This window comes from Perna viridis, chromosome 1 (assembly GCF_037379345.1).
Source record: "Perna viridis isolate PV_CMFRI_1.1 ecotype Kerala chromosome 1, ASM3737934v1, whole genome shotgun sequence".
In the NCBI taxonomy this organism is placed as follows: Eukaryota; Metazoa; Mollusca; class Bivalvia; order Mytilida; family Mytilidae; genus Perna; species Perna viridis.
The window spans coordinates 56,467,795-56,494,718 of NC_142445.1; the positions used below are offsets into that span (position 1 = coordinate 56,467,795).

The 26,924-nt window shown below is 32.2% G+C and overlaps 1 protein-coding gene across 6 annotated transcripts in view; it reads left to right on the plus strand.

Annotated features, from left to right (window-relative positions):
* LOC148629495 (transformation/transcription domain-associated protein-like) overlaps positions 1-26,315 on the plus strand; it is a 53,583-nt gene extending 27,268 nt beyond the window's left edge. For 4 of the 6 annotated variants that reach the window (XM_088552331.1, XM_088552327.1, XM_088552348.1 and 1 more), the window contains 50 exons: positions 1-60; positions 253-320; positions 590-701; positions 944-1,033; positions 1,517-1,764; positions 3,639-3,792; positions 4,139-4,246; positions 4,359-4,432; positions 4,713-4,812; positions 5,042-5,143; positions 6,011-6,124; positions 6,299-6,388; positions 6,630-6,839; positions 7,077-7,309; positions 7,688-7,857; positions 8,307-8,485; positions 8,644-8,786; positions 9,040-9,142; positions 9,314-9,424; positions 10,564-10,746; positions 11,009-11,158; positions 11,429-11,548; positions 11,759-11,902; positions 12,885-13,025; positions 13,381-13,539; positions 13,723-13,814; positions 13,959-14,094; positions 14,321-14,425; positions 14,602-14,697; positions 15,312-15,430; positions 15,770-15,887; positions 16,063-16,178; positions 16,306-16,417; positions 16,600-16,814; positions 17,065-17,253; positions 17,475-17,623; positions 17,834-17,962; positions 18,460-18,632; positions 18,879-18,978; positions 19,186-19,393; positions 19,628-19,717; positions 20,073-20,166; positions 20,627-20,734; positions 20,954-21,061; positions 21,229-21,345; positions 21,969-22,184; positions 22,602-22,743; positions 23,461-23,657; positions 24,128-24,233; positions 24,749-26,315. In XM_088552331.1, the coding sequence (XP_088408457.1) occupies positions 1-60; positions 253-320; positions 590-701; positions 944-1,033; positions 1,517-1,764; positions 3,639-3,792; positions 4,139-4,246; positions 4,359-4,432; positions 4,713-4,812; positions 5,042-5,143; positions 6,011-6,124; positions 6,299-6,388; positions 6,630-6,839; positions 7,077-7,309; positions 7,688-7,857; positions 8,307-8,485; positions 8,644-8,786; positions 9,040-9,142; positions 9,314-9,424; positions 10,564-10,746; positions 11,009-11,158; positions 11,429-11,548; positions 11,759-11,902; positions 12,885-13,025; positions 13,381-13,539; positions 13,723-13,814; positions 13,959-14,094; positions 14,321-14,425; positions 14,602-14,697; positions 15,312-15,430; positions 15,770-15,887; positions 16,063-16,178; positions 16,306-16,417; positions 16,600-16,814; positions 17,065-17,253; positions 17,475-17,623; positions 17,834-17,962; positions 18,460-18,632; positions 18,879-18,978; positions 19,186-19,393; positions 19,628-19,717; positions 20,073-20,166; positions 20,627-20,734; positions 20,954-21,061; positions 21,229-21,345; positions 21,969-22,184; positions 22,602-22,743; positions 23,461-23,657; positions 24,128-24,233; positions 24,749-24,858 (6,711 nt within the window). In that variant the 3' untranslated portion in view covers positions 24,859-26,315. The remainder of the gene's footprint in view (positions 61-252; positions 321-589; positions 702-943; positions 1,034-1,516; positions 1,765-3,638; positions 3,793-4,138; positions 4,247-4,358; positions 4,433-4,712; positions 4,813-5,041; positions 5,144-6,010; positions 6,125-6,298; positions 6,389-6,629; positions 6,840-7,076; positions 7,310-7,687; positions 7,858-8,306; positions 8,486-8,643; positions 8,787-9,039; positions 9,143-9,313; positions 9,425-10,563; positions 10,747-11,008; positions 11,159-11,428; positions 11,549-11,758; positions 11,903-12,884; positions 13,026-13,380; positions 13,540-13,722; positions 13,815-13,958; positions 14,095-14,320; positions 14,426-14,601; positions 14,698-15,311; positions 15,431-15,769; positions 15,888-16,062; positions 16,179-16,305; positions 16,418-16,599; positions 16,815-17,064; positions 17,254-17,474; positions 17,624-17,833; positions 17,963-18,459; positions 18,633-18,878; positions 18,979-19,185; positions 19,394-19,627; positions 19,718-20,072; positions 20,167-20,626; positions 20,735-20,953; positions 21,062-21,228; positions 21,346-21,968; positions 22,185-22,601; positions 22,744-23,460; positions 23,658-24,127; positions 24,234-24,748) is intronic. The other 2 variants (XM_088552344.1, XM_088552347.1) reach the window with 2 other exon arrangements.
* The last annotated feature ends 609 nt before the right edge of the window (positions 26,316-26,924 follow it).

Here is a 26,924-nt window from a genome sequence, read left to right on the forward strand (position 1 = left end):
CTCAACCATTTACTGACATTGTGGAAGTCTGAAACATTTCAAGAAAGGCATGACAAAGTGGTAAGTCTCATCTTGGTAACTGATATTTACATATTGCTTGTTCATTCTTTTGGTTTGTACAAGATGGAGTGATATCTTCTCATAAATTGAGAGAAAAAGGTGATGTGAAAATTGTATGAGGTCTTTCACTATTTTTCATGCCATTGTGCAGTTTTTTCTATGTGATAACACTGTACTATGGTATATTTACAGGACTGTGTTGACTATATACATTGGAAGGAACCTGCAATGCTGGTGAAATGTTTGCTCAATTACTTCAAGTAGGTTAAACTAACTGAGCATGTATATGCTATATAAGGAGATATGAAATTTCTTCAGAAGAAGAAAATACCACTGTGTCGTTGAGTGGAATCTGTTGACTAAACACAAATGGGGACATAAAAATGACAACAATTCACAAACAACTCAAAGAACTACACCAACAAATATAAACCAAAGACTTATTGAATAATATTTCTTAAGTCCAAAATGATATGTGTTTTAAACTGTGTTTTTCCTTTTTTATATGTGTATTATTTTCTGATTTTAGACATCACACAGAAGAAGTAGAGTTGTTATTCCATGTTCTTCGATGTTTTACCTATAGATATATTGTACAATTCCAATTTGTCAAGGACTTCTTAGAGAAAACAGTGGCAGCTGTAAGTTTTCTTATTTTCTTAATCACTTCTTGAAAAAGTATCATTTTCTCAGTGGAGTAGATCTCCTTTGTTACTGACTTTACAAAATAATGAACTGTTGTATCATAATTTGATTTGGACTTTTTGCATCAAATTTTTGTTAAACCCCTTTTATATAAACACACTCATTAATGTTTTATATGTGGTGATACTGTCAAAATCTTTCTGAGGAATAATGAATCTGATAATTTTCTATCTTTCAGACCTATACTATTGAGTGGAAGAGAAATGCCTTCTTTAAGTTTGTTGAATGTTTCCATGATGTTTCCTGGAGTCAAGATTTGAAATCAAAGGTATTTGTTATGAATGATATAATAAGTGGTTGTGTTAAATCAGTCAAATCTGCTTTTAACTATGGTCTGTATTCAGCAATAACTTGATAGAGATTCTTAAGAAACCTTTATTTAGACATTCCATCATATTTCATTCTGTGTTATAGTTACCAGCAAATAAAGACTATATGCCATATGTGTCCATTCTTTTGCTGTCATTGGAATGTCACATAAATCAAGTTTGGTTAAAGAAGGAAATATTTAAGTGAATTCATTTTTATGAATTTATGATTATACTTTCAGTTTTTCTTTATTTAAATGATGCCATTTTGAAGGTGCCAGGAATATAAATTCATTATCATTTGTCAAATTCCTATATATTGGACCTCTTTTTTTTATTATTTTTGTATTCTATAATAGGTAGGGACTTCATTGTTCTGTGTCTCCTTTTCTTTTCTTTTTCATTGAATTATGTGTAGTGAAAAGTTGAAGTTGCCTTTGTAGATTTTACAGTATGTGATAATACCCTGTTGTCAACATGCTTTTGAGAATGGTGATGGTGAGAAGTTGATTGGAGGCCCACCAGCCCCTGATCAAGACAACCAGGAAAATGTGATAAGTGTGTTCATCAACAGGATTATTGACCCAGATAAACCATTTGGAACCTCAGATGCTGTTAGGATTTTGTTGTTACAGCTATCATCACTTCTAGTGGAACAGGCATCATCCCATATACATGATGCTAATAACAAGTAGGTTTTATACTGTAATTTCTTAGAAAATAGAAGGAAGGATCTTCTGGTCATCTATTGAATTTAGAAATGACCAAAATAAGAAAAGCTGTTAAGTATTGGTTTTTAATCAAGCACTATTATACAATTATTAATCACACATTAACATTTATAACCATGAGACATTATTAAATTATTTCTGTAACAAAATAAATATTCAGATTTAGTAAAGATGTCACTGCATTCGAATGTCCACTTCCATTTCTTCCTCTAGTAGTGAACCGTAGGTTGGAGTCTGGCTGTCTGTGACAAAGCTGTCTGAGTAAGCAATCATGGATAAAGCATGAATGTCATTGGTGTCAGTTGGTTCAAAACCTTCCCATAATGCATTAGCATACATCAGAATGTGTTCCCATTTGATTGATTGGTAGATTTGGTACATGTCTTTGATGTATTCTGCAATTGATATGCGTTGATCTATTAGTGAATACATGATCTGCTCTGAGTCGTTCTGTATGTTGAGTTTAGCTAGACGTTTTTTCAACTCTGATATCTTCTCATCTATAAATAAATTTTGGGAATTGATTATATATATATAAAATAAATCTGCCTCTGATGAAATATGAAATTGTATTTTTCTTTTGAACTTTTGTGTGAGATTTACTTAACATATGATTTAAAAATAACTTTGGCCTCATATTCAGTTTTTGAAGAACATATTCATAAAATTAACTATTTTACAGCTGAATCATAAGCTGTTATGATTATATTGAATTATTTGACATTTGAAGGAGGTATTTTGTGCTTGTTATGATTTTTCCATTTTTCTGACTACCTATGCTGTTATGATATAACATGAATTTAATCCATTAGACAAAACATTGTACAGAGCATTGTGTGGAGAATGAATTCAATTGAAAACACTTTGCTTAAACTGAATAAAAATATGAATGTTTGTTAAATTAATTACCAAGAAACTGTATCTGTAAAACAGCCTTGTCATGACTGATTATCAGTTCTCTTAGTTTGTAAGCAGCTCTGTACACCTCCATTGTTTGGTAGAAAATATGGTTGAATTATAAAACTACCAAGTTAATAAAGAGAGGTTGTTGTTTTATCAATATAATACATTATTGAATGTTTATTTTACAATTTTTGATCGTCATTGAATAAAAAAAAAAAAGAGTAATTTGTTGGTTTCTTTAAGAGTTACATCAGTGGGTTTTATTTACTCATTTTAGGTGGAAGCCCTTTTATATATTTGTTGATTAGTTCAATTAATTGCTGATAAAGCATTGTTAGTTGTTGATTAGTTGGTTTCATGAAAAGTTATTATACCAATTAATTAAGGTTCTTGAACTTTAATTATAACAATAATTTCTATATCATTTTAACAACAAAGTAAAAATATAAGCAATGTCTAAATGTGAAATGATTTTATTATTATTAAAACCTAATCAATATTTTCTCAATAATGGTTGAATATTGCAATTGACAATTTCAAATGATGGTATTAATAAAATGTGTCCATGTTTATGTTAAGAGGATCATCACATTTGAAATAAAACAAAATACATCTTTTTCATAAAAAATGGACCAATAAAATTACGTTTGGAGTGTTATGATACTTGACTTACCAATTTCACTCAAATTGCCTTGATCAGAACACATTCATAATCAAGATACTGTTCATTGTTCACTTATTTGCTGAATATTAGGGATTATTCAGTTTTGATAGAAGATATTATTCCATTTGTAGAACTTCTTGATGAAGGTTTCAACTATGTAGTATTTAATATGCTTGCTAGATAACTACTTTTAAAACTCAATCCTTGATATGATGTTTTTTATGTTTATTTGTTTTTTTTTCAATACATTTTCATTTTGTATTCTAGAAAACAAGGAAATAAGTTGAGGAGGTTGATGACATTTGCATGGCCATGTTTATTGTCAAAGAATTGTGTAGATCCAGCTACCAAGTATCATGGTCACCTTTTATTGTCTCATATTATAGCCAAGTTTGCTATTCACAAGAGAATTGTACTGCAGGTATGAGATGTGTCAATCAAAACAGTCTGAAAGCTTCAGAACTGTAAAACTTTGTAAAGAGTCTAGACCGAATATTTCTTTTACTCATTTTGATATAAGAAATGATAATTGTTATGCATGTATATATATTGATACATTTATTACATACAGATGAGTGTAGGAACGACTATAAAGCTGTACCAGTTCTACAACCTTCTCATTGTGATAGGAGTAGTTTTACACATAATATATGTAATATGTATTCATCATTAGTCAATATACCATAAATTTGATTGGTTTATAAAAGTATTGTTTAAATGTGTAATATTGTAGCATTGTTATTACATTTATTTATCTCTACTTTCAGGTGTTTCACAGCCTTTTGAAGGCCCATGCTGTAGAGGCTAGAAGTGTTGTAAGACAAGCATTAGAAATCCTGACCCCTGCAATGCCTGGTAGAATGGAGGATGGTAATGTAAGTAAAATATGTAAATAAGACACACCTGTTCTCTATATAGTTTGTTTGATTTATGTTTCCTTTCAATACATTTGATATCATTTGATATTAAGTCATCCTTATCTTTCAGACTATGTTGACTCACTGGACAAAGAAGATTATTGTAGAGGAAGGACATACTGTGGCACAACTGGTACATATACTGTAAGTAGTCTAAAACATGCAAAGACTTGCGATAACTATTTTTCTAGTTTATAAGAAAAAGATATTTCTATGATTGTCACTATAGTACTGCTAGTGCTATGTATTTTAATATGCCTATGCATTTAAAGTTCAAATTGCCATGAGACATGCATGTTTATTACTTCATAAAATTGTGCAAACCTATATGAAATACGTAAGCTGACAAATTCACTAAAATAAAAATCTGTTGTATTTCTCTGTAATCTATCAAACAACAAAGTTATTTTTTCCTGTTTTTCAGTCAACTTGTTGTGAGGCATTATAAAGTATACTATCCAGTCAGACATCACTTGATACCACACATGGTCAACTCTCTACAGAGGCTGGGATTCACCTCCAGTGTAAGTTAAATGCCATTAATTCATTGATATATGATCAAATTTATTTTTTACTGAAAAAATGGTTGAATTAATACAATTTTTTTAGATTTACTTCACATAACATATATTCTAATGTTTTGTTATTTGAAAAGGTGCCACATATTGCATGATTTGGAAAAAAAATAGAGACTACTTTGTAATAAATTTTAAGTTCAACATGATGTATCTGCTTATAATTTCTACACCACAGGCTTCAATGGAACACCGTAAACTGGCAGTAGACCTAGCTGAAGTAATCATTAAATGGGAAATGCAGAGAATCAAAGATGATCAAGAAATTATAGGAACTGAGGTAAGGTCAAATAAAATTAGTTCCTTCTTTTTCATGTCCATCTTTCTCAGGCCCTTCTCTGTCTCGGGTCCTTTTTTCTCAGGCCCTTCTTTTTCTCTGGTCTTTCTTTCTCAGACCCTCTTTTTTTCTCAAGTCTTTCTTTGTCGGGCCTTTCTTTTTCTTAGGTCTTTCTTTCTCAGAACCTTCTTTTTCTCCAGTCCTGCTCGTCAGGCCCTTTCTTTTTCAGACCCTTCTTTTTCTCAGATCTTTATTTCTTAGACCCTTCTTTTTCTCAGATCCTGCTAGTCAGTCCCTTCTTTCTCACACCCTTCTTTTTCTCAGGTCCTGCTTTGTCAGTCCCTTTCTTTCTCAGACCCTTCTTTTTCTCAGGTCTTTCTTTCTTAGACCCTTCTTTTTCTCATGTCTTTTTTTCTCAGTCCCATCTTTTTCTCAGGGCCTGCTTTGTCAGGACCTTTTTTCTCAGTCCCTTCTTTTCCTCAGACCCTTCTTCATCACAATTATGGGATCCTTGTCCATTTTTATTGCCATATCAATGAAATGAAATAAAAACAAACTGATCTCTTTTTATTTTTTCTTGACTATAAATAATGTAAAAAGCACACTCATTACTTTTTAGCAATATAAAGGTGAAAAAGGTCTCCCTCCCCTCGTATGTATTTAGGAAAAGTGTCCAGAGAACTAAGAAATTAACTTTTTGCATAGTAAAAGATTGATATTGCACTAAAGATGATTTTCTGTGATTGTAAATTTTAATCAGTTGGTTCATAAAGGAAGTAATACATGTAGGTAAAAAAAAGATTGGACAGATTAACACTTTTATTTTGGTTTCTGCTATTTACAATTTTTAATTGAACTTGATCTTTGTAGACCACCACACAAGATGTTACCCAGGCTTTGAATCAGAATGTACCAGTAAAACGAGGATCAACTTCAGTGGACTCACCGCAGGAAGCCAAAAGATCTAGACATTCATCGGGTGCTGTATGTATTTTTCAGTTGCATGAAAAGTAACTGTTTCTTTTTTTTGTCATGGTTAATTCATAATTGATGGTTGTTTCCTGTTACTATAACCTTTTGATACTCATAAGATTTAGCCAATTCTTTTATTTTTCTAAGATGAAACTATAACTATATTGCTTCTTTATTTTTTTGCAGAGTAACAGAAGTTTAACAGATGTGAACCGACCAATTGACAAACATTCTTGTGATGCTGTTGTCAACTTCTTACTCAGAATAGCTTGTCAGGTATTTTAATTTTAATCAATTAAGAAGGTATTTTGCAAAAAATCTTTGATATATATATATATATATATGTACTAACAAACCTTACTGTTGTGACAACTTTTACCCAAATAAAAGTGTTTTAATTTTACTTTTTGATGAAGGCTTGCAAAAATATGCTTCTTTCATAGCTTAGTTATTCAAGGATGCATATCTAAAATGATAGATATTTTGTTTAACAACAGATATTAACCTTACTGTCTAGGTGAATGAAACCCCAGGTTCCCCTGGAGAACTGTTATCAAGGAGATGTGTTGGTCTATTGAAGCCTGCTCTTAGACCAGAATTCTGGCCCAATGCTGAACTGAAGCTGGCTTGGTTTGACAAACTTCTGACCTCTGTAGAGAATCATCAACCAAACTTCAACAACATCTGTACTGCTCTAGAACTTCTATGCTTCTTACTACAAATATTGGTAAGTATGGTTTAACAAAGTAAAGACATGGGTTAGGATCATTATAACAGATTATGGTCATCATTGATTGTCATGTTTTGAAGATTTTTGTTGTCATATTAAAAGAAAATTATTTATTTAGTTGTGTGGTTACATTTAGATACACTTTAAGGAATTTCCATCTTAATGTAAGGATAAAGATTGATATGATTTTTCTGTAAGAATGTTATAGTCAACACTGATGCATTTTCATTACAGAAAAAAGAGACTATTCTATCAAGCTTCAAGCCTCTACAGAGAGGTATAGCAGCTTGTATGACCTGCCCCAACACCAAGGTAATCAGGGGTGTACATACCTTACTGTCTAGACTTATGAGTTTCTTCCCAACAGAACCTGCTACTTCAAATGTGGCATCAAAGTATGAGGAGCTGGAATGTCTGTATGCCTGTGTCAGTAAAGTGGTGTATGAAGGCCTTACTGGATATGAGAAGTAAGATCTTACTTATTTTAGGTCATGGTAAAATTATACTAAATGCCTATGTAAAGATGTTTAATGAAATGTATTTTTTTAAAGAATTACCTGACATGACCTTCATTGTGCAGTAAGTTTGAATAGCTGTCAATTATTACAATTTTATACTCTGAATTCTACATATTCAATCTGAAAAGGGTGTGTTTAAAAGATCACATAGATAGGACATATTGTTATTATGTACAACAGAATTTCACACAACTTAGTAGCCTTTCTTGACTTTAATTGAGGTTGGCATCAGTTTGATTTGAATTGCCAAAACGTGAAAGTCTAGTTTTTGAAAATCACTGATATCTCATTTGTTCTGAACATAAGATTAACATTTGCAATTTGTAGGGCAACGACGACGGCTTCTCCATCTCAGTTATTCAGTACATTGATGATACTGAAGGCTGCCTGCTTACATAACCAGTGTTACATAGACAGACTGATCACAACATTCATGAAGGTTCTACATAAGATGGCTAGAGAGCATCTGACTCCTACAGCTCCAGAAACTAGTCCAGGTAACTGTCTTTCACTGTCATTACTGAATAGATTTCATTGTTTATCTTTTCATTTTGTTAAAACTGCTTAGCCCATATTTCTCTACACTTCTTTATAACTGTGATCCTAGTCTTCTTTCAAAGCGAACCAAAAAAAGAAAATTATACCTCACTAAACGATTGGGTAATATATTGGAATTGTTTTGTCTGTCCAAGTTCCTTCACAGTTATCTCTGTCCTTAACAGATGGATTGATTTCAAATTTGGTGTGTGGCTTTATATATTTGAGGCATACATTGTAAGCAATTTTTATTGCTGCCCAGTATCAACTTAATATCAACTAATATCAACCATTACAAGTGGAGTATACATAGCACAACAATGCATGCAACTTCATGTTTGTTTATTTATTTTCACAATTGCATTAAAGGCTTTGATTAGTGAACTGAATCTAAGAATGTACTTTACAGTTGCCAGTGAGTTGTTGATACTGAGTCTGGACTTGGTGAAGAACCGAGTAGGAGTAATGAGTCTGGAGATGAGAAAGTCATTCATTGGTCAGATACTGGTTGGTTTGATTGAAAAGACAACAGATAGTAAAGTGATGAAAGCCATTACAAAGATGGTTGAAGATTGGGTCAAAACCAAGGTTTGTTTAATTTATATTATGTGTGGAGAAAAATTGATATGAATACACTAGAAAAGTACTAGCATTTTAAATCAATTTTATGTCTTCTTATGGTGACATTCAACAGTTTTGCATAACTGAAAGTGAAAAGAGATGATGTGTACTAAAATTTCTTTCAGACTGCTATAGCCATTAACCAATCTCCTGTGATCAGAGAGAAAGCAATACTATTAGTCAAACTGATGCAGAATGTAGAGAAGAGGTTCCCTGATGAATTGGAACTTAATGCTCAGTTCTTAGAACTTGTCAACTATATCTACAGGTAAACTGAAAGTAGTTATATTAAGTCATTATTTCATTATTTTGAAAAAATAAATGTAAAAATTTTTTTTTGGCCCATAATCTATATAAAACTTTATTTAGAACTACTTGTTGTTATTTGAGAATGTTATTAAGGAAACCATATGATCTGTTTTGCTAAAGAAGGGAGAGGCGCCTAAAGTTGTAAATTATTTCCCCTAGAAATTAATAATTGGTCCATATTTTAGACTGAAATGTGTATTGGATTATTTCAGAGACCAGAGTCTTATAGGAACTGAGCTGACTTCCAAGTTAGAGTCAGCTTTTCTGGGAGGCTTACGATGTAACCAGCATCACATTAGACAGAAATTTGTAGAGGTATGGTCAATATTGTTTATACTTCCATCTTCCTTATTGAATAACTGTGTACAATATTTTTAAGTGTTGTCTATTAATTGGAGTAACTCATAATATGAAATTAGAGAAATTGAAAAATCACTACTCCTGGTATACAGTAGAATTTTACTTATTGTTATTTTCTTGTTTCAGGTGTTTGATAGTAGTATTCCAAAGAAAATATTTGACAGACTTCTATACATTACATGTTCACAGAACTGGGAAGCTATGAGCAGTCACTTCTGGATCAAACAGTGCACTGAGGTATTGGAAACTAACAGTTTTGAATGTTTTTATTTCAGTTTACAATTTATGTTTTGCTGTATTTACATGTATCACTAGCTACTTTAGTTTTTACATGTTAAAGAACAGTTGATGTACTGTATGTATGTCTACTACCTTTTTTCTGTTCATTTAAATTACTTTTCAATATTATCTGTTTGACCAACTTCCTCTATTAAGTACCAGTCCACATAAAATTCAGACATTGCAAATGATAAAGTGATCCATGGTCAAGAAAAACCCACCAAACAAAAGATGCATTTTAGTCTACATGTGATATACTTTAACATAACAACAATCTTTTCTGCAATTAGATCCTACATTTATCTAGCACTAAAATCAACCAAATGAAGCAAAATCAAGAAAGATAACTCTTGTTATTACATGTACAATCTATATAATTTTTTATCTCAAAAGCGCAACAACCAAATGAAAAATTAAGACTGGTTATGTGATCAGCTGTTTCTGAAGAAGAAATAAAACTGAATTTGGTGGGTTTTTGACATTCATGAATCACCTTCTGTGATTTTTAGAAAGACTGCTTCTTAAAGATATTATATGACAAAGTCTAATGGTATAGGAAAACAATCGAGAAATACATTATATATTGGTTCATTCTGTAGAAGGTCTTGAATTTCTTTCACCTTCAGAGAAAAATGAATTTAGTGTGTTAAATTGATTCTCTAATGATATAGTGTGGCAATATGTTGCTCTGAATTTAAAGTAAAGATGTCAAATTTCCTAAGAAATAGTACTCCACTTCTTGTTGGTTCTGCCAAGCTATACTTTGTACTCACTTTGTTTGAATTATATATTCCCACCTTACATTTAACAATTTTCTAGTTGTTTTATAGTCAGAATAAATCTCGGTTTCCTTATAATTTGACTGCTGTAGATACATGCAAAGGACAAATATAATTATAATATTACTAAAGAGTCTAAACAAGCAGAAAAGTGATCAAGGCAAAATGTACAATGAGCACAAACAAACATATAGTACATTTATCAATGATCCAAATCAGAGAAAATAGTTGCTTTCCCCAGTTGTCCATATCAATGGTGGTTTACATAGCAATCTTTCCTTTGATGCATATACTTCTCATTATGTATTTTCTCTTAAGCTCCTGTTGTCAGTGGCTATGTCAGGAATGGGCATTCAGAGTTCCTCTTCGATGAACTTGTTACCATCGGCCAGTAGTGTGGTCAGTCTAGCAGACAGCCAGGATAGAGCAGCATTTGCTACGATGATGAAGATTAAAGAGGAACCTATGGATGTAGAATCTGTAGACTCTAATAAAGAAGAGGTTAGACTTCTATTTTATAAGTTTATTTTTATATTTAGTTCAGCTACATCTTGTATTCTGTACTGTTGTGTTTTTCCTTTTCAATGTGCAAGAAGTATATTTGGTACTTGACTGTAGATGGGATAAATTACATAATACTCATATTAACTATTGTTTTCACTGATTTGTTTATATATAAGCACTTCAGTGTTAAGTCTGAATTAATGTATAGATGTAACTCATTGGGCACTTTTAAACATAGAAAAGACTGATTACATTCTAGGAGGAAATAGATATGGAACTAAGTGGTGTTACATCAGATGATAATGGCAGTAAAGAACCACCAAAGAAAGAAACACAGGATCAGAAACAGACTATTACTACATTACTTCAGAGACAGGCAAAGTTCCTTGAGAGCTGTAGAGAAGTCAAGGTAAACATGTCAGATGGTTATAGCAAACAACTTCGATTGGAAAAAAACTGACATGGAATTCATATGTTATCACCATGAATGTTCTTATTTGGAACAGTTTACATGCATGAGAATTCAAGATTCTGGTTGATTATATAACTTGGTTGTTATTAAAAGGTCAAGAGTTTTGGCATAAGATTTGAGTATCTGAAGCATATGAAATTAGAAATTTATAACAAACTACGTTATTGCCGTAAACTGAAAATTAAAGTTACATATCTTAATTTTTAGACTCTGTCCTATTTGAATGCCCTGTCCCAGCTGAACCACAGTAACACTGACCTGACACATGCTGTGTGGATAGATCTGTTTCCAAGGATATGGAAAGTTCTGTCTGAGAAACAACAACAGGTATGTTTTCATGAAACCTTTAAAACTGATTTTAAGATCTTTTTAAACTATATTTGCAATTGACCTTTCATGTATAGTAACAATGTGGTAAAAGCCAATAATCTGTTTCGCTTCAGGCTTTTAAAGTTAATGTATTTGGTTTTTTTTTTAAACAATGTTTCTGCTCTTAAATACACATATGTATGTTTATGGCATCTTTCTATTGAACAGATCTTGGGTGGTGAACTGATACCATTTATGTGTAGTGGTAGTCATGTGATACAGAAGGACTGTCATCCTAGTTCTATACATACCTTCCTGGAAGGGCTGTCTCATTGTGTACCTCCAGTACCTATCAGACCTTGTGTTCTTAAGGTCAGTCTGTAGAGAAAATTATAAAAAAATCAATTGTCACCGCAGAGAAAAATTTATATGCTTAGATTTACTTTCATTTCATTATGAAGAACCAGTACTTTTATGATAAGATTTGATGTAGAGCTGTGTAAAAGCTTAAGTGAAAACCATGCACATATAATGCATTAGATTCTTTATTTGAAAGGAAAGATATCTCCCTTGGTTAACATTGTTTTTGTTTCAGTTATCATCAAAGGAGCCTTTAAGGATTTTTATAAAACTAGATGTATATCTTCATTAAATTGGTTTAAATTAGTTCATATATTTTGAAGTACATGTATTAAATCACCAGTGATTACAGCCACTTAAGTCTTGAGAAACAATTGTAACTAGAACATTTATTTATAGTACCTTAACTATCATTATTATACCCCACGCAACAAGTTGTGAAGGATATAATGTTTTTGACCCGTCTGTCCATCAGTCCGTCTGCAGTTTCCAGACTTTTTTCTAACTGCTTGCAGATATTGACATGATTTTATGTGTTTAAGTTCACCATGATAAGTTACAGGTCAAGTTTAACTATCATTTTACTCTGATGATTTTTATCGAAATTACAGGCCTTGAACTTAACAAAATTCACAGGAAAAAAAGTTTTCCGGACTTTTTTTCTAAACGCTTGCAGATATTGACATGATTTTTGTTATATAAGTTCACCATGATAAGTTACAAGTCAAGTGTACGTTTTGTTCCACTACGATGATATTTGCTTTGGATTAACTAAAACTCAAAGAAATCACAGTCTGGAGTTGGAAACTACCATTCTGAGTAATAGAAATTTGTTAGAAGATAAAGGTCTAAAGCCTAAAAAAACATTTTTATTCCTCTTTTTATCGGGGTCCTTCTACATGCATTTCTCCTGCAAACAAATTTACTTGAGCATCCAACATGGGGACGCGTGGGATATGTGAGCACGCTCACTAAGGTTCTTCAATTTTTGCAGTACCTTGGTAGAACCCATAACATGTGGCATAGGTCATGTCTACAGTTAGAGTTGATGGCATTTGACAGTGGAACTTCATTACTCATCAAACCTAGACCTATCAGTGAATATGAGTTTGAACCTGTCACTTCACCACAGCAGGTAAGATGTTTACACCTCTATATCAGGTGGATGCTGTGATTAGTTGTCTTGTCAGAACTGGTTGTCACAGTTCAAACTACTGGACCCATTATACTAAAGCTTGCATCTTATGGTAGAAATTTGAAATTTGCATGGGTAAGTAAAAGACCCATAGATTTAGCTTTAGAATTATTTGTTTTTGTGTATGTGTATATTTAACGTAAAAATCTAATGATACAGAAATGAAATTGTCCATCAAAATTTTGAGCATTTGTTTGGTTTTTTTTTTCTCAATTACCTTGATATGTTATTATTTGTTGTTGTGTTAATTGGTTGCCAAAAAAATAATTTTTCCAATGACCTCTTTCTGTTCTAGGAGTCCTTGGATGCCCTTTGTGAGCTGTATGGGTTATTGAAAGAAGAAGATATGCTGGTTGGGATCTGGCAAAAAAGGGCAAAGTTCAATGAGACCAATACATCATTAGCATACGAACAGCATGGTTTCTTTGAACAAGCACAGGACTACTATGAAAAGGTTATACTTCCATATTTTGCATAAAATTGTGAAACAAATATTGCAGATAGTTCTCGATGTGCAATGTAGGTCAAATTGAAATACTTATTTCATTAGAACAGAAATAAAGGAAACGTTTTATTTTGTTTTCAGATGACTTTTAATTAGACTGAATATTTCTGTAAACCTATCCAATAATTTCAGGCTATGACCAAAGCTCGTCAGGATCACAATTCTGGACCAGCATCTCCATCAGTTCTACAGGAGTATAAACTCTGGGAGGAACATTGGATCAGGTAATATTCAACTGCTTACCTCTTCATGGTGTAGAATATCAGAGTATTGCTACTTTCAAAACTTTTTTATAATTAGAATATGAATTAACCTATTATCAACAAGCAGTATACATTGTATTTGTAACTTTCAATCTAATATTTCAGATGCTCTAAAGAACTAAATCAATGGGACTTAATGTTAGAATATGCCAACTCTAAAGGGAATACCAACCCTCATTTAGTGCTAGAGAGTGCCTGGAGGGTTCCTAACTGGGCTCTAATGAAAGATGCTTTGTCTCAGGTAATAAGATTTAGCGATGCAGTTGTTTGTATAGTTAGATGCAAAAACAAGATACAAATTTTAGAAAATGATATTTGTGTGATTTTAAAGAACAAAATTTCAATTGAAGCATATTCTTAAATGTTCAAATTTTGTGAATTGATCTTTCATTACCTTTTGACATATCACTGTGACTAAAACGGTATAATTGACATGTTATTGAATTATATATATTTATATCTTTCAGGTTGAATTGAGTTGCCCAAAGGAGCTTGCTTGGAAAGTAAACCTATACAGAGGCTACATAGCTATATGTCAACCTGAAGAGCACCATCTTAATATGGTAACCTTGGTAACAATACATTTCCTCATTAGAAGTGAATTGAATGCTAGAAATTTTTTGTGTACTTCTGTGGTTTGAGTTAAGTTTTCTAAGGATTGTATCCTGTAGCTTAATATCTTTTGTAATTTTTCAATTGACAGATTTTTTTTTTATGGAATTTAAAATTTTTGATAATTTAATTTCAGATTGAGAGACTTGTAGAAGTGTCAAGCCAGTTAGCCATAAAGGAATGGAGAAGATTACCAAATATTGTGTCTCACATTCATGTGCCATTACTGCAGGTATGATTTCCTTTCAAATGTGTTATACATGCATGTAAGTTTGATTTTGTCAGTACTTCCGTACAATAGAGGGATCGTTTAATTGCGGTGAATTAATAGTTTGATTTTGTCAGTACTTCCGTACAATAGAGGGATCATTTAATTGCTGTGAATTGATAGTTTGATTTTGTCAGTACTTCCATACAATAGAGGGATCGTTTAATTGCTGTGAATTGATAGTTTGATTTTGTCAGTACTTCCGTACAATAGAGGAATCGTTTAATTGCGGTGAATTGATAGTTTGATTTTGTCAGTACTTCCATACAATAGAGGGATCGTTTAATTGCGGTGAATTGATAGTTTGATTTTGTCAGTACTTCCATACAATAGAGGGATCGTTTAATTGCGGTGAATTGATAGTTTGATTTTGTCAGTACTTCCATACAATAGAGGGATCGTTTAATTGCGGTGAATTGATAGTTTGATTTTGCAATATAATATGATTTTATTGAAATGTGATGGACCGAAACTAAATTAACAATACCAAACCTAAACAGATTTATATGAAATTGATTCTGACATGATATGTTTCCTTAATAAGGTGAAGTAATTTATGTATTTGACTCATATTTCAGGCTGCACAGCAGATCATGGAGTTACAGGAGGCAGCCCAGATAAACCAAGGTCTTCAGCCAGCTAATATTAACAGGGGCTCTAGTCTACATGACATGAAAGCTATTGTCAAAACATGGAGGTATGTGATACATGAGGTTTTTGCTTGATCAAAGAGATGAATTAAAGTTTGTTAATTTATTATATAAAAAAAAATTATTATATCCTATCAAATTCACTCTTTACTCCAAGTGTCTAATTAATCTACTGCCAAAATGTAATGATTTCTGGTCACTTTTATTTATTACATTTGAATGTAATATTAAGTTTGGATTATTGATGTGACATATTTCTGATGGGATTGTAACTCATCTGTTGTAGACATACCCTATTCAATACACAATTCATATACTATTTTTGTTACATACTGGTATGCTATATATATGGAATCAAATATAATACTTAAATATTTTGTTTACAGGAACAGACTACCCATGATATCGGATGATTTATCTCATTGGGGAGATATATTCTCATGGAGACAGCACCATTATCAGTTCATTGTTAACCATTATGACTCCCATGCTCAACAAGATCCTGTAAGTTTACACTGATTTAAGAAAATAAGGATATAGATCTATTACTTACCTTATATAAGTCAATACTTTTAGATCCTTTGAAATAGTAAATCAGAGAAACCTATTCTCCTTTTATGAACTCTACAATATAAATGTAAATGTATTTTGCCTTACCTGTGTCTCATACATTTTTCAGCAAAACAGTAACCATTCCATGCTAGGTGTCCATGCTTCAGCCCAAGCCATCAATCACTTTGGTAAAATAGCCAGGAAACATAATCTGACTGGAGTATGTTTAGACTCACTGAGTAGGTATGTTCTTCTATATGGTAGAAGTATTGTCAAAACTGACTATTCAGAAATAGAAGTTGATTATTTGGTTAATCTAATAACAAAGTTTAAAAATTAAATGCTATCTAAATATGGATTTTGCTTACAGGATTCACACCATTCCAAGTGTACCTATAGTTGATTGTTTCCAGAAGATCAGACAACAAGTAAAGTGTTATCTACAGATGTCTGGTACCATGGGTAAAAGTGAACTCAATGAGGTAATAACAAATATACTTCTGCTTTGATTCTTGTATAAAAGTAGTTCTATGTTTCTTATTTTCCTTTCATTGACATAAATGTTTAACTGCTATACAACACTTTTGTACAGCACTTATTTATTTTTAATAAATGTATAAAATTGATGTAGAACCCAATGCTTTGTTTTTTTTCACTTTTTTAGGGATTGGAAGTAATTGAATCAACTAATTTGAAATACTTCACTAAAGAGTTTACTGCTGAATTCTATGCCCTGAAGGGTATGTTCCTTGCACAGATAGGCAGATCAGATGATGCTAACAAGGCTTTCTCTGCAGCAGTACAGATGCATGATACTTTAGTGAAGGCCTGGGCACTGTGGGGAGATTACTTAGAAACAGTATTCACCAAGGATAGCAAGTAAGGATAAATTACTTATAGGAATAAAAGACATTTTTAATCATTTTTATGCCATTTATTAAATAGTAAGGTTGGTACTTTTTTGATATACTAGATAGATTAACATGGACAGTCATACTGTAAAGTATCTCTATTTATGCATTTGTTTGTCTTTTATAGCCCCTGCCTTATATGAATTGTATATTACTGTACACCATACATCCTTTTTGTAACTTCTACAAATTATCCTACACACTTGTATATTTTCCAGACAATTGAATCTTGGTGTATCAGCCATTACCTGTTTCCTCCATGCCTGTCGTCACCAGAATGAGAGTAAATCACGGAAATATCTGGCCAAGGTTCTCTGGCTACTGACGTATGATGATGAAAAATCTACTCTTGCCGAGGCTGTAGATAAATACTGTGTTGGAGTTCCACCTATACAATGGTTACCATGGTGAGTTGTTATTTTTTTTCTTTACCTTTCTACTTGTATTTACTGATAGTCTTTGCATATTTCTTGTACTAGAAAGATAGTGAAAAATATTTGCATATATTGCATGCATTTTAAGTGAATCTTTTTTTTTTTATGTTAATATTCTTAAAGGCTCTATAGAATATAGTACTAACTTTTGGACTGACTTTGTTCATAGACATGACCGTTGTTTATATTTTCAGGATACCACAATTATTGACATGCCTAGTCAGAAGTGAGGGAAGGTTAATCATGAATCTACTCAGTCAAGTAGGGAGAATGTATCCTCAGGCTGTTTACTTCCCTATCAGAACCCTCTACCTTACATTGAAAATAGAACAGAGAGAAAGACGTAAGTTTGTTTTTTAGACAGATCATTAAATAAACATTTTATATAATTTTAAATTATCTTAAGAAATAAGTCATTTATTTTGCAAATTTGGGATATTGAATAGTTCAAATTTATGGATTCTCAGATAGTTTTGATCCTAGTCTTAATCATTACTTTAAATGTATGTTTTTACTGAATTGTTAAAATTTAGTTTTTCTCTGATTTTATTAGATAAGACAACAGAGAATGGCCAAGGAAGACCAACAACAACAACAACCTCTAGTGCTTCTACATCTGTGACAACTACTGCTTCCTCAACACTGTCTCTAAGTACTCCTAATACACCAGAACCAAGTACATGTACGTTTTGTAAGATTGATCTGTTTAATTTAATCTGGTTATGTTGATTGATTATTGATTGATTGTTGTTTTATGTCCAATTGCAGATATTTCATGCATTTCAGGATGAGAATAATTGATCAATCAATAGACCCTGCTCTGTACTAGTGTGACATGCTGATTCAATTTTTAGTGTGCTATCTTATAGAAGCATCAGGTAGGTATGCCTCCCCACTCTCACACATTGTTTTGACTCTGAGCCAACAAGTCATCACTTTATCTCTTTAAATACTGTGTGCTTGGCAGAGAAGCAATGACTACCAATTTTAAAGTCTTTGGTGTGACTTGGCAGGGGATCCAAACCATGACTGCCCACACAAGAGAGAAGCATGTTACCTTGAGACCACTGAGGCAGTTATGCTGATAACAAAACTTGTCTCTAAGTAAGGAATGTTGTTATGATACCAGACTAGAACGTGATAGTGTTTATTAGATTTTTAATAGACTTCTTTTTTCAGCTGAATCATCTGACTCTGGTATACCCCAAGGGAAGCAACCGGGACAGTCAATATCTGGTGACACTGGACCTATTAGGGCACCTGCTCCAATGTGGAGGTGCAGTAAAATCATGCACATGCAGAGAGAGTTACATCCTACCATACTGAATTCTCTGGAGGGTATTGTTGATCAGGTATGTTTATCTATGGTATTACTAAATTTATTTTGTATATTTTATCAATTTTTATGTTTTTGAGATTTTCATATGATTTAGAAATCTTAATTGTTTTGTGGCTTTAATCACATAAACATTCTTTTATGTAACAACTCTCAAAATTGTCAACTCACATTTGATGAGACTGATATGTATTTCTTATGTCAGAAATATCTCTGCTTTGAAAGTTAGTTGCTTCATTTAGTTCTCATTATCATTCTTCAGATGGTGTGGTTCAGGGAGAATTGGTATGAAGAAGTACTGAGACAACTGAAGCAGGGATTAGCCAAATGTTATGCAGTAGCTTTTGAAAACAGAGGTGCAGGTTTGTGGTCTAATATTTGGTAATGATGTATAGTATTTATGGTCCACCTTTCCTTACCTTAAACTGTTAAATAAACAGCTTACAAGTGCATGCTTTAGTATCTTCGTCAGACATCATGAATGAAAATTCTGTGACTCAATTGATAATTTACAAGAAAGATTTATTTCTTTGGTATTGTACCTAACAATGTTAATTATATACCGACAGTTGCTGATGCCACTATTACACCCCATACTCTGAACTTCGTGAAGAAGTTAGTGAGTACCTTTGGTGTTGGTATAGAGAATGTATCTAGTGTTACAACAACATTCTCTAGTGCTGCATCAGAATCTCTAGCCAGGAGAGCTCAGGCCACTGCACAGGATCCCGTCTTTCAAAAAATGAAGAGTCAGTTTACTACAGATTTTGATTTCAGGTATGTAAATAAAGACAAATTTAAACTTTGTCACAACCCTCATTGAAATTGATAATGAAAACCAAATTGATGCTATTCAGATGTTTTAATTTTTTTCTTTTTCTTTGTATTTGATATGTAGATTTTGTTTTGTTATCTGTCTCCAATTTGCTTATATTAATAAGTCTTAATTATATTTTTACACACCTTTAAGTAATGTTTATTCATTCTTTATTGATTTGATTCTCTGTCCAGTGTTCCTGGGTCTACAAAGCTGCACAATTTGATAAACAAACTGAAGAAATGGATCAAAATTCTGGAGGCTAAAACAAAACTTCTGCCAAAGTAAGTATACAAAGTTTGATATTTAAATATTGTAAAGCGTGAAATTTTAAGTATCGTTTTAAATTATCACCAATTTTGGTAAATTGCAAAAATAAAAAACTTGCCAGATTTAAGTCCAGATTTATTTCATAGTTATCTTCCATAGACTATCAATAAAGACTGAAAATGTACACGTAGTATCCCTATTCATAAGGCAAACCATGAAATTTGGCACTTTCAAAAACTACTTGCTATAAAATATTTGTATCCCATACCAGGCAATATGCTTGTTAATTTTATGCTAAGATTTTCTGTACTTTTAACTTTCTTCATTTTGATATTTAATCAGAACTTAAGAAGATTCATTATTTTACAGGTCTTTCTTAATTGAAGAAAAATGTAGATTCCTAAGTAATTTCTCACAACATACTGCTGAAGTAGAACTTCCTGGAGAATTCTTACTTCCAAAGGTATGGCCACATGTTTTTGGTTAATTTTTGTGTATTTAATTGATCAGGGTTTATTTTTAATCCATTTTTATAACCCTCCCAATACTCACACATGGGAAGTGGCAAGATATTAAGTGAAACCCTTTAAAAAGTTGCATGTCCGTCTATCCATCCCCCAATGGTTTCCAATCAGATCAATGAATTTTTTTTGAAATTTTGCACAGTTGTTTAGTATAATAAAATACAGGTAAAGTTCAAATTGTAGTTATTGGGTAAGGCTATTTTGAACATTTAGCCTTTGCACTTAATGTTCTATTAATGCCCTATTTTTGTATATATGAGCTTGAGCCATTTATTTATAAATTAGTATGATATGTTATTTTGCCCCACTTTCCCTCAATTTGTTTACTTACATATATAAAGTAACACATTTGTTTCACATGTACATGCATAACTCATTGGCTGTATTTAATTGTTTCAGCATAGCCACTATTATGTAAGGATAGCTAGGTTCATGCCTAGGGTAGAGATCGTACAGAAACACAACACTGCAGCTAGGAGATTGTACATTAGAGGGCACAATGGCAAGGTACTAAAGGTTTTGAGTTTTTGTCTTTATTTTAAACCCACTTCTCTTTTGTATGTGTGACTGTTTAGAAAGTAGAACATTTTGAGTTTACTCTCTTTGTTCTGATTGACCGACTATTTTTCTAAAACCCCTTGTGTCATGTGGTATTAAACAGATTGCAATTATTCCTTTCAATATTGTCTTTATCTGCTTTTTGTGTAATATTATATTTTATTTCAGATATACCCATACCTTGTTGTAAATGATGCATGTCTGACAGAGTCTAGGAGGGAAGAAAGAATTCTGCAGCTGCTTAGAATGCTAAATCATTTCCTGACTAAACAAAAGGTAATAGTGGAATTTCTGGAATTCGTTGTTTGTATTTAACCATGCAGTGTAATAAGTGAAATTTCTGGGATACTTTTATTATTTTACCACCAGATGAATATTTTTATTCAAGACCTGTGAAACTTTAAATCCTCTGGTTACAAATATTTTTTTTGTACTTTTTACAGGAGACATCTAGAAGACTGTTGTACTTTACTGTACCAAGAGTTGTAGCTATATCTCCACAGATGAGACTGGTAGAAGACAATCCAGCTTCTGTGTCGTTACTTGATGTCTACAAACAGGTAACATTTGATATTATGAAGAGAACTTACGTTTAGGGTGAATGCTTTATCTGGATTATTTATTCAGAATTTCTTACTCAGAGTCACAGGAGATAGTTTGCATGCAATTGCTCTGCAAGAAAGACAGAGACATGGAGAACATATATAATTAATGCAGTTACCTTGTTAAGATTTTTAGTTCATTTTCTCTTTTCAGACTAAAATTGTTACACCAACACATTAAATTTGTGTGTATTAAAAATAGGATAATTATTTGGAAAGAATGAGTTAACAAAACATAATCATAAGTGCCAAAGAACACTTAGATTTAATGAGTGGATGAAACTTGTTCTGTTATCTTTAAGAGGTCTTGGCATGAGATTTAATGAGTGGGTGGAACTTGTTCTGTTATCTTTAAGAGGTCTTGGCATGAGTAATTATATTTTAGTTATTCAGCATTGATTCTCCTATTTATTGTATAGATTCTCCCTTAATTTATTGCTAGTGTGAATTATCGAAATTTTATACAAAGGGAACATTTGATAAATCACTGCTATCTATATGATTAATCTTCTTCATCATGTTAAGAAATATTGTAATCTTATGCAACTTATTGACTGCTGCACATCCATCCTCCTCTACAGAGATGTGTTAAGAGAGGAATAGAGCATGATGCTCCTATAGCCAGGTACTATGAGAGGCTGGCTACAGTTCAAGCTAGAGGTTCACAAGCTAGTCACCAAGTCCTTAGAGATGTTTTGAAAGAGGTTCAGAACAACATGGTACCTAGAGGTCTACTGAAGGAGTGGGCTGTTCATACATTTATTACTGCTACTGATTATTGGACATTTAGGAAAACTGTGAGTGTTTTGTCAATTAGTTAAAATGATTTTTGTGAATAATTATTTTAATAATCTTTCTTGACTGGCATTGAATGGAGAAAATTTGAATTTAAAGGCTTTTGATGCCCTAATCTTAAAATTAAATTAAAATGTCAGTCTTATGCAATAACTCTTTTGAACTACTCTAACCAACTAAATCTCTGTTAGGAGGTTATTAAAAGGGTGACTCAGGGTCTTATCTAGACATTGATGACAAGGAGAAGTTATGTAAATTATGTTTGAAAAATAACAATATTGACAATCTGTTACAAAAGCTTCTTCCTATTATAGACAAATGGGAAAAGTGAGCACAAACAAGAAGTTATTGCTCATTTCTCCCTCTAGATTAGGCCCTGGTGACTGTGAAAGTAATTTATGACTTGATATATTTTCCAGCTAACAATACATTTAGCCCTGATGGGATTTGCTGAGTTTGTACTCCATCTGACTCGTATGAATCCAGACATGATGTATTTACACCAAGACTGTGGTTATCTTAACATATCTTACTTCAAATTTGATATTGATGATCAATCAGGTAAGAAACACACCACTTTCCTTTTTTAATAAAATTACATTTATGAATTTATGAAGCTTCTTACTGAAACAGGTTTTGTTTTAGAGCAGAATGTGAATAGTCTTGAAACAAATTACTAGAACTCACAGGTCGAAAAAAAATTGATGAATAATTACCTTAAGATTGACATCAGTGTACTGGGCTCACACTACTGTTGTACTTCGGCAAAAAAGTTGCCCTGTTTTACTTATTTCACTCTCAGACAACACCAAAAGCGAAGTGAATTCCCCCTCTCATTTTCAGACTTTTTCTGAAGACTGGTACTGTACTCTGTCAAAATACTTTAAGAAGTAGTATTTTGACTTTCAATATTAATCAAAACAAAAAATGGTGCCCATTGAAGAAGAAACCTATTTTTTTTAAGCCTATTCATGACAAACATAGGTGATGGATTGAACAGTCTTTACTCTAGGTGCTAGTGAATGATAGTCATGTGTCCCTGGCCCCTCCCCACTTCTCCCTGGTCTCTTTCTGTAAGAGAAGTAACTTGAGCCTTGCAATGTAATCATTGATTGTACAGGATTTTGGAAGACTCAGATATTTAAATGGAATGAACAGACAAACTTGGCATAAAGTGATAAATTTGTGTGTAGATAGTTTTTAAAAAAAAAACATATACATATAAACAAGGAAGTATTAAATATTTGTTAACAAATATCCTGTTATGAATATTTGTAGGTGATCTTGATGCCAACAGACCAGTTCCATTCAGATTGACACCAAATATTGCTGAGTTCCTTACAACAATAGGAGTAATAGGACCCCTTACAGCTTCTATGGTGGCAGCAGCAAGATGTCTTGTTCAGCCACAGTATAAACTACCTAGCTTCCTGAAAGCCATTCTGAGGGATGAATTCATCACATGGCATAAAAAGGTAGGGAATGAGAACTTATTATCCTCCTCATTTTATATCTGTAAATCCTCCCAAAATCTATAAGTCTATATGTTATGGAATCACTGAAATTGGTAAATTCTCCTAAGCTGTAAGAATGAATGTAATTGTTTTAGTGGGAATTTTTAACTACTGCTTGAAAGGAATGTATTTAGACTTGTCTGTTGGCCACTCTTTTTTGTAACAGTGTTTTGTTGAAATTTCTTTTCACAGTCACATGATATATTTATACAAGCTTTATGTTGGTGTGTCGTATTTCAGGATTTAGGTTTTGGCTTTGGCAACAACTTCCTGCTAGTCAACTCATGGTCATACTTTTACCATATATTCAAGTTTGAGTGTGGGGTTTCCTGCGAACTTAATATTGCATTTTCATGTTTAATACAGTTTTTAAAATGAAAAGTGTTATAAAAATGTCCTTTTACTATGGCAGGTTTAAATTTTATTTTTAGAAACAAGAGGAATTACAGCCAGGGACAGAACCAACAGATATGGAAGGAGAACAGTTGATTACCATGGTTACCAAGGCAGTCCAGGCCATTACCACTAGACTTCATAGTAAGTTATCTACATCGCATAATATTGCAGGCATGCATTTTATATTTCTTGTTAGGTACACAATAGTGATACTAAACCAATGCCATAATATCAGCTATTTAGAATAGGTAAAACCTCCTTGATGATCTACTGATCTCCTGGTAGTATGTTTACCTCAAGTGAAGGAGGTTTTTAGTAATACCAGAGACTTTAAAAATTGGAAGTCATTGTTGCATATAAGGGATACCATGTCATTATATCCAGCTTAGCAATGTCAGTCTAGCACAGATAAAGGTGCATTTGATTGGTCAAAGGTTCTATTACTGAAATGCATCAAATATCTGCCGATGGGTATTAAAGCCTCATTAATTAAGTGATTAAGTAGAAAAAGGCGCACTATTTTCTTGTTAAAGTGTTTGATTTGTACTGGTCAAGTTATCATTCTGACAGAAGTTTTGCATATCAAATCAATAATGCTATTGTAAGAAGGTAAGGTTAGAAAATAATTCAGATTATGATTCATTTAATTTTTGCAGATCTAGCTACATTTGAAGGAGCTGAGAGTAAAGTCAGTACCTTGGTAGCTGCTGCTAATAGCCATGATAATCTATGTAGAATGGATCCAGCTTGGCATCCATGGTTGTAGACATTTGATCAATTAGAATCGATTCTGCTGACTACCCATAACAGATGAAAGTTCTGTGGGTGAAAATGTGTTTAAAATGTAATGCCCTGTGTAGACTGGATTAGGAAGACCATTAGATGTTGAGACTCAACTGTGTTCCATTAAAACAATAACTCTCAGTTGTATTTCAAAGATAACTATCGTGTGCGAAGTAGATAAACAGTCTGTCAAAGGTGTTATTGTAGTAAAAAGACCGAAGGAAGTAAGGCTTGAACTGGTCAATTATTGTCTTGTTATAAGGAAGCTCGAAACACTTACAATTCTACAGCATTGTTTATGGAATTGTAGGAGTCATTGTCATGTTATGAGGAAACTTTTGATCAATTGTTGTATTTCATTTGTTAAAATACCACTTTGGTCATGTATTGTTAAAAAGTATATAAAGAATTTAAGACATGAACTACTTGTGCCAACTTGTTTTTGATCTAGGGCTTTCTTTCATTTCATTGCTCCATCTAATCCCTCATCATGTTTCTGGCTATGTACAATAAAAAACTTGCATAACTCTTTTAAAGCAATGAAAAAATATCTATAAATATGCTTCCGTTTATCATTGATCATCATGAAAGATGGCCAGAAAACCAAGCAATTACATGTTACTGACCCAGCTGTGTTCATTGTTTTGTAAATGCTGTGCATGCCATATATTTGATCAACTCCATTTTTTTTAATGACCAGAAGTTTTAATGGAATAAGATGTGCTATACAAAAAAATTTTTTTGATGATTTTTTTTTAATTTCTTTTTGAAACAATTGATGAATTTGTATAAACAAAATATCAAATTGAATTCTGATGAACCAATGGTATTTATATTGAATGGAATTGTGTACAGATATTGATCAATGCATTGTTGTTAACAAATGAGTTATTATTTTATGTAAATATTAGTGTGTGTGTGTGTGTATGTGTATATATATATATATATATATATATATATATATATATATATATATATATATATATATATATATATATATATATATATATATATATATATATATTGTTTTGTAGACATGTATTCAATTTGATCAGGTAATATGACAAGACCCCTTGTTGAAAGTTGTTATTTTTGGAGAAATCTATCTTAATTCTCAAAATGTGGATAACTGTAACCATCTTCTCCCAAAACTATTAATTGATAGACACTTATGGTTATGTTCTTTCCATTGGAACTGTTTCCAATTAAAAAAATAACTCTCAAAATGTTAAATTTATGGTTTTAATCTCTTTATAAAACCTAAAAAATATTTGTATTCTTGAGATTATCGTACAAAAACAGTAATTTAGCAGTATATTAATGAAATCCATAATAACTGGATTTAAAGAAATAATGTATTCAGTATGGACTTTCTGAAGAAGTTTTGAAGGTGTTTATATATTTTTGCTACTTGTATGAAATAAATCCATAATGAACAAGGTCTTTTGTATCATTTTAGTTTTGCTTTTTGTTTATAAGTGTGGATCTTTTTTCCGGTGACCAGTACTGCACTGCAAGTCTGCTAACCCCACATGCCATTCTGAGGATTGTGAGCCGATATATGTAGAATCATGCTGATATATAGTCCTCTGCAGGTTAAAGTTAAGGTAAAGTCCAGAGAAGCCATTGAATATTGTGAAATTAGCATAGAAGCCTATGGGAAGTGGAATTAGTGGTTTTTAGCCTAGAATTACCACAGGGCGGGAAAATTAAAGTTGTTGTTTACTCAGTGTTAATAAAAGTGATGGATATATATATATATTTTAAAATTTTAATTAAAATATAATGAATGTATTCAATTTCTGATTAGTTTATACACTATAACCTAATAAGAAATTGAATACATTCATTAAGTGTATAATTCTGAGCTTATGAACACACATCTCAATTCTTATATTTCAGTCAACATCGTTTTCTAGCGCCTGCATTTAGATAAGTCCTGAACCCAAGTTGAGGTTCTTCATTAATAGACCCGGTAAGAGTTACTCAATCTAAGCTGCTTTACAGGGATAAGACATGCATGATGCTGTGCTTTGGCGTTCCTGTATA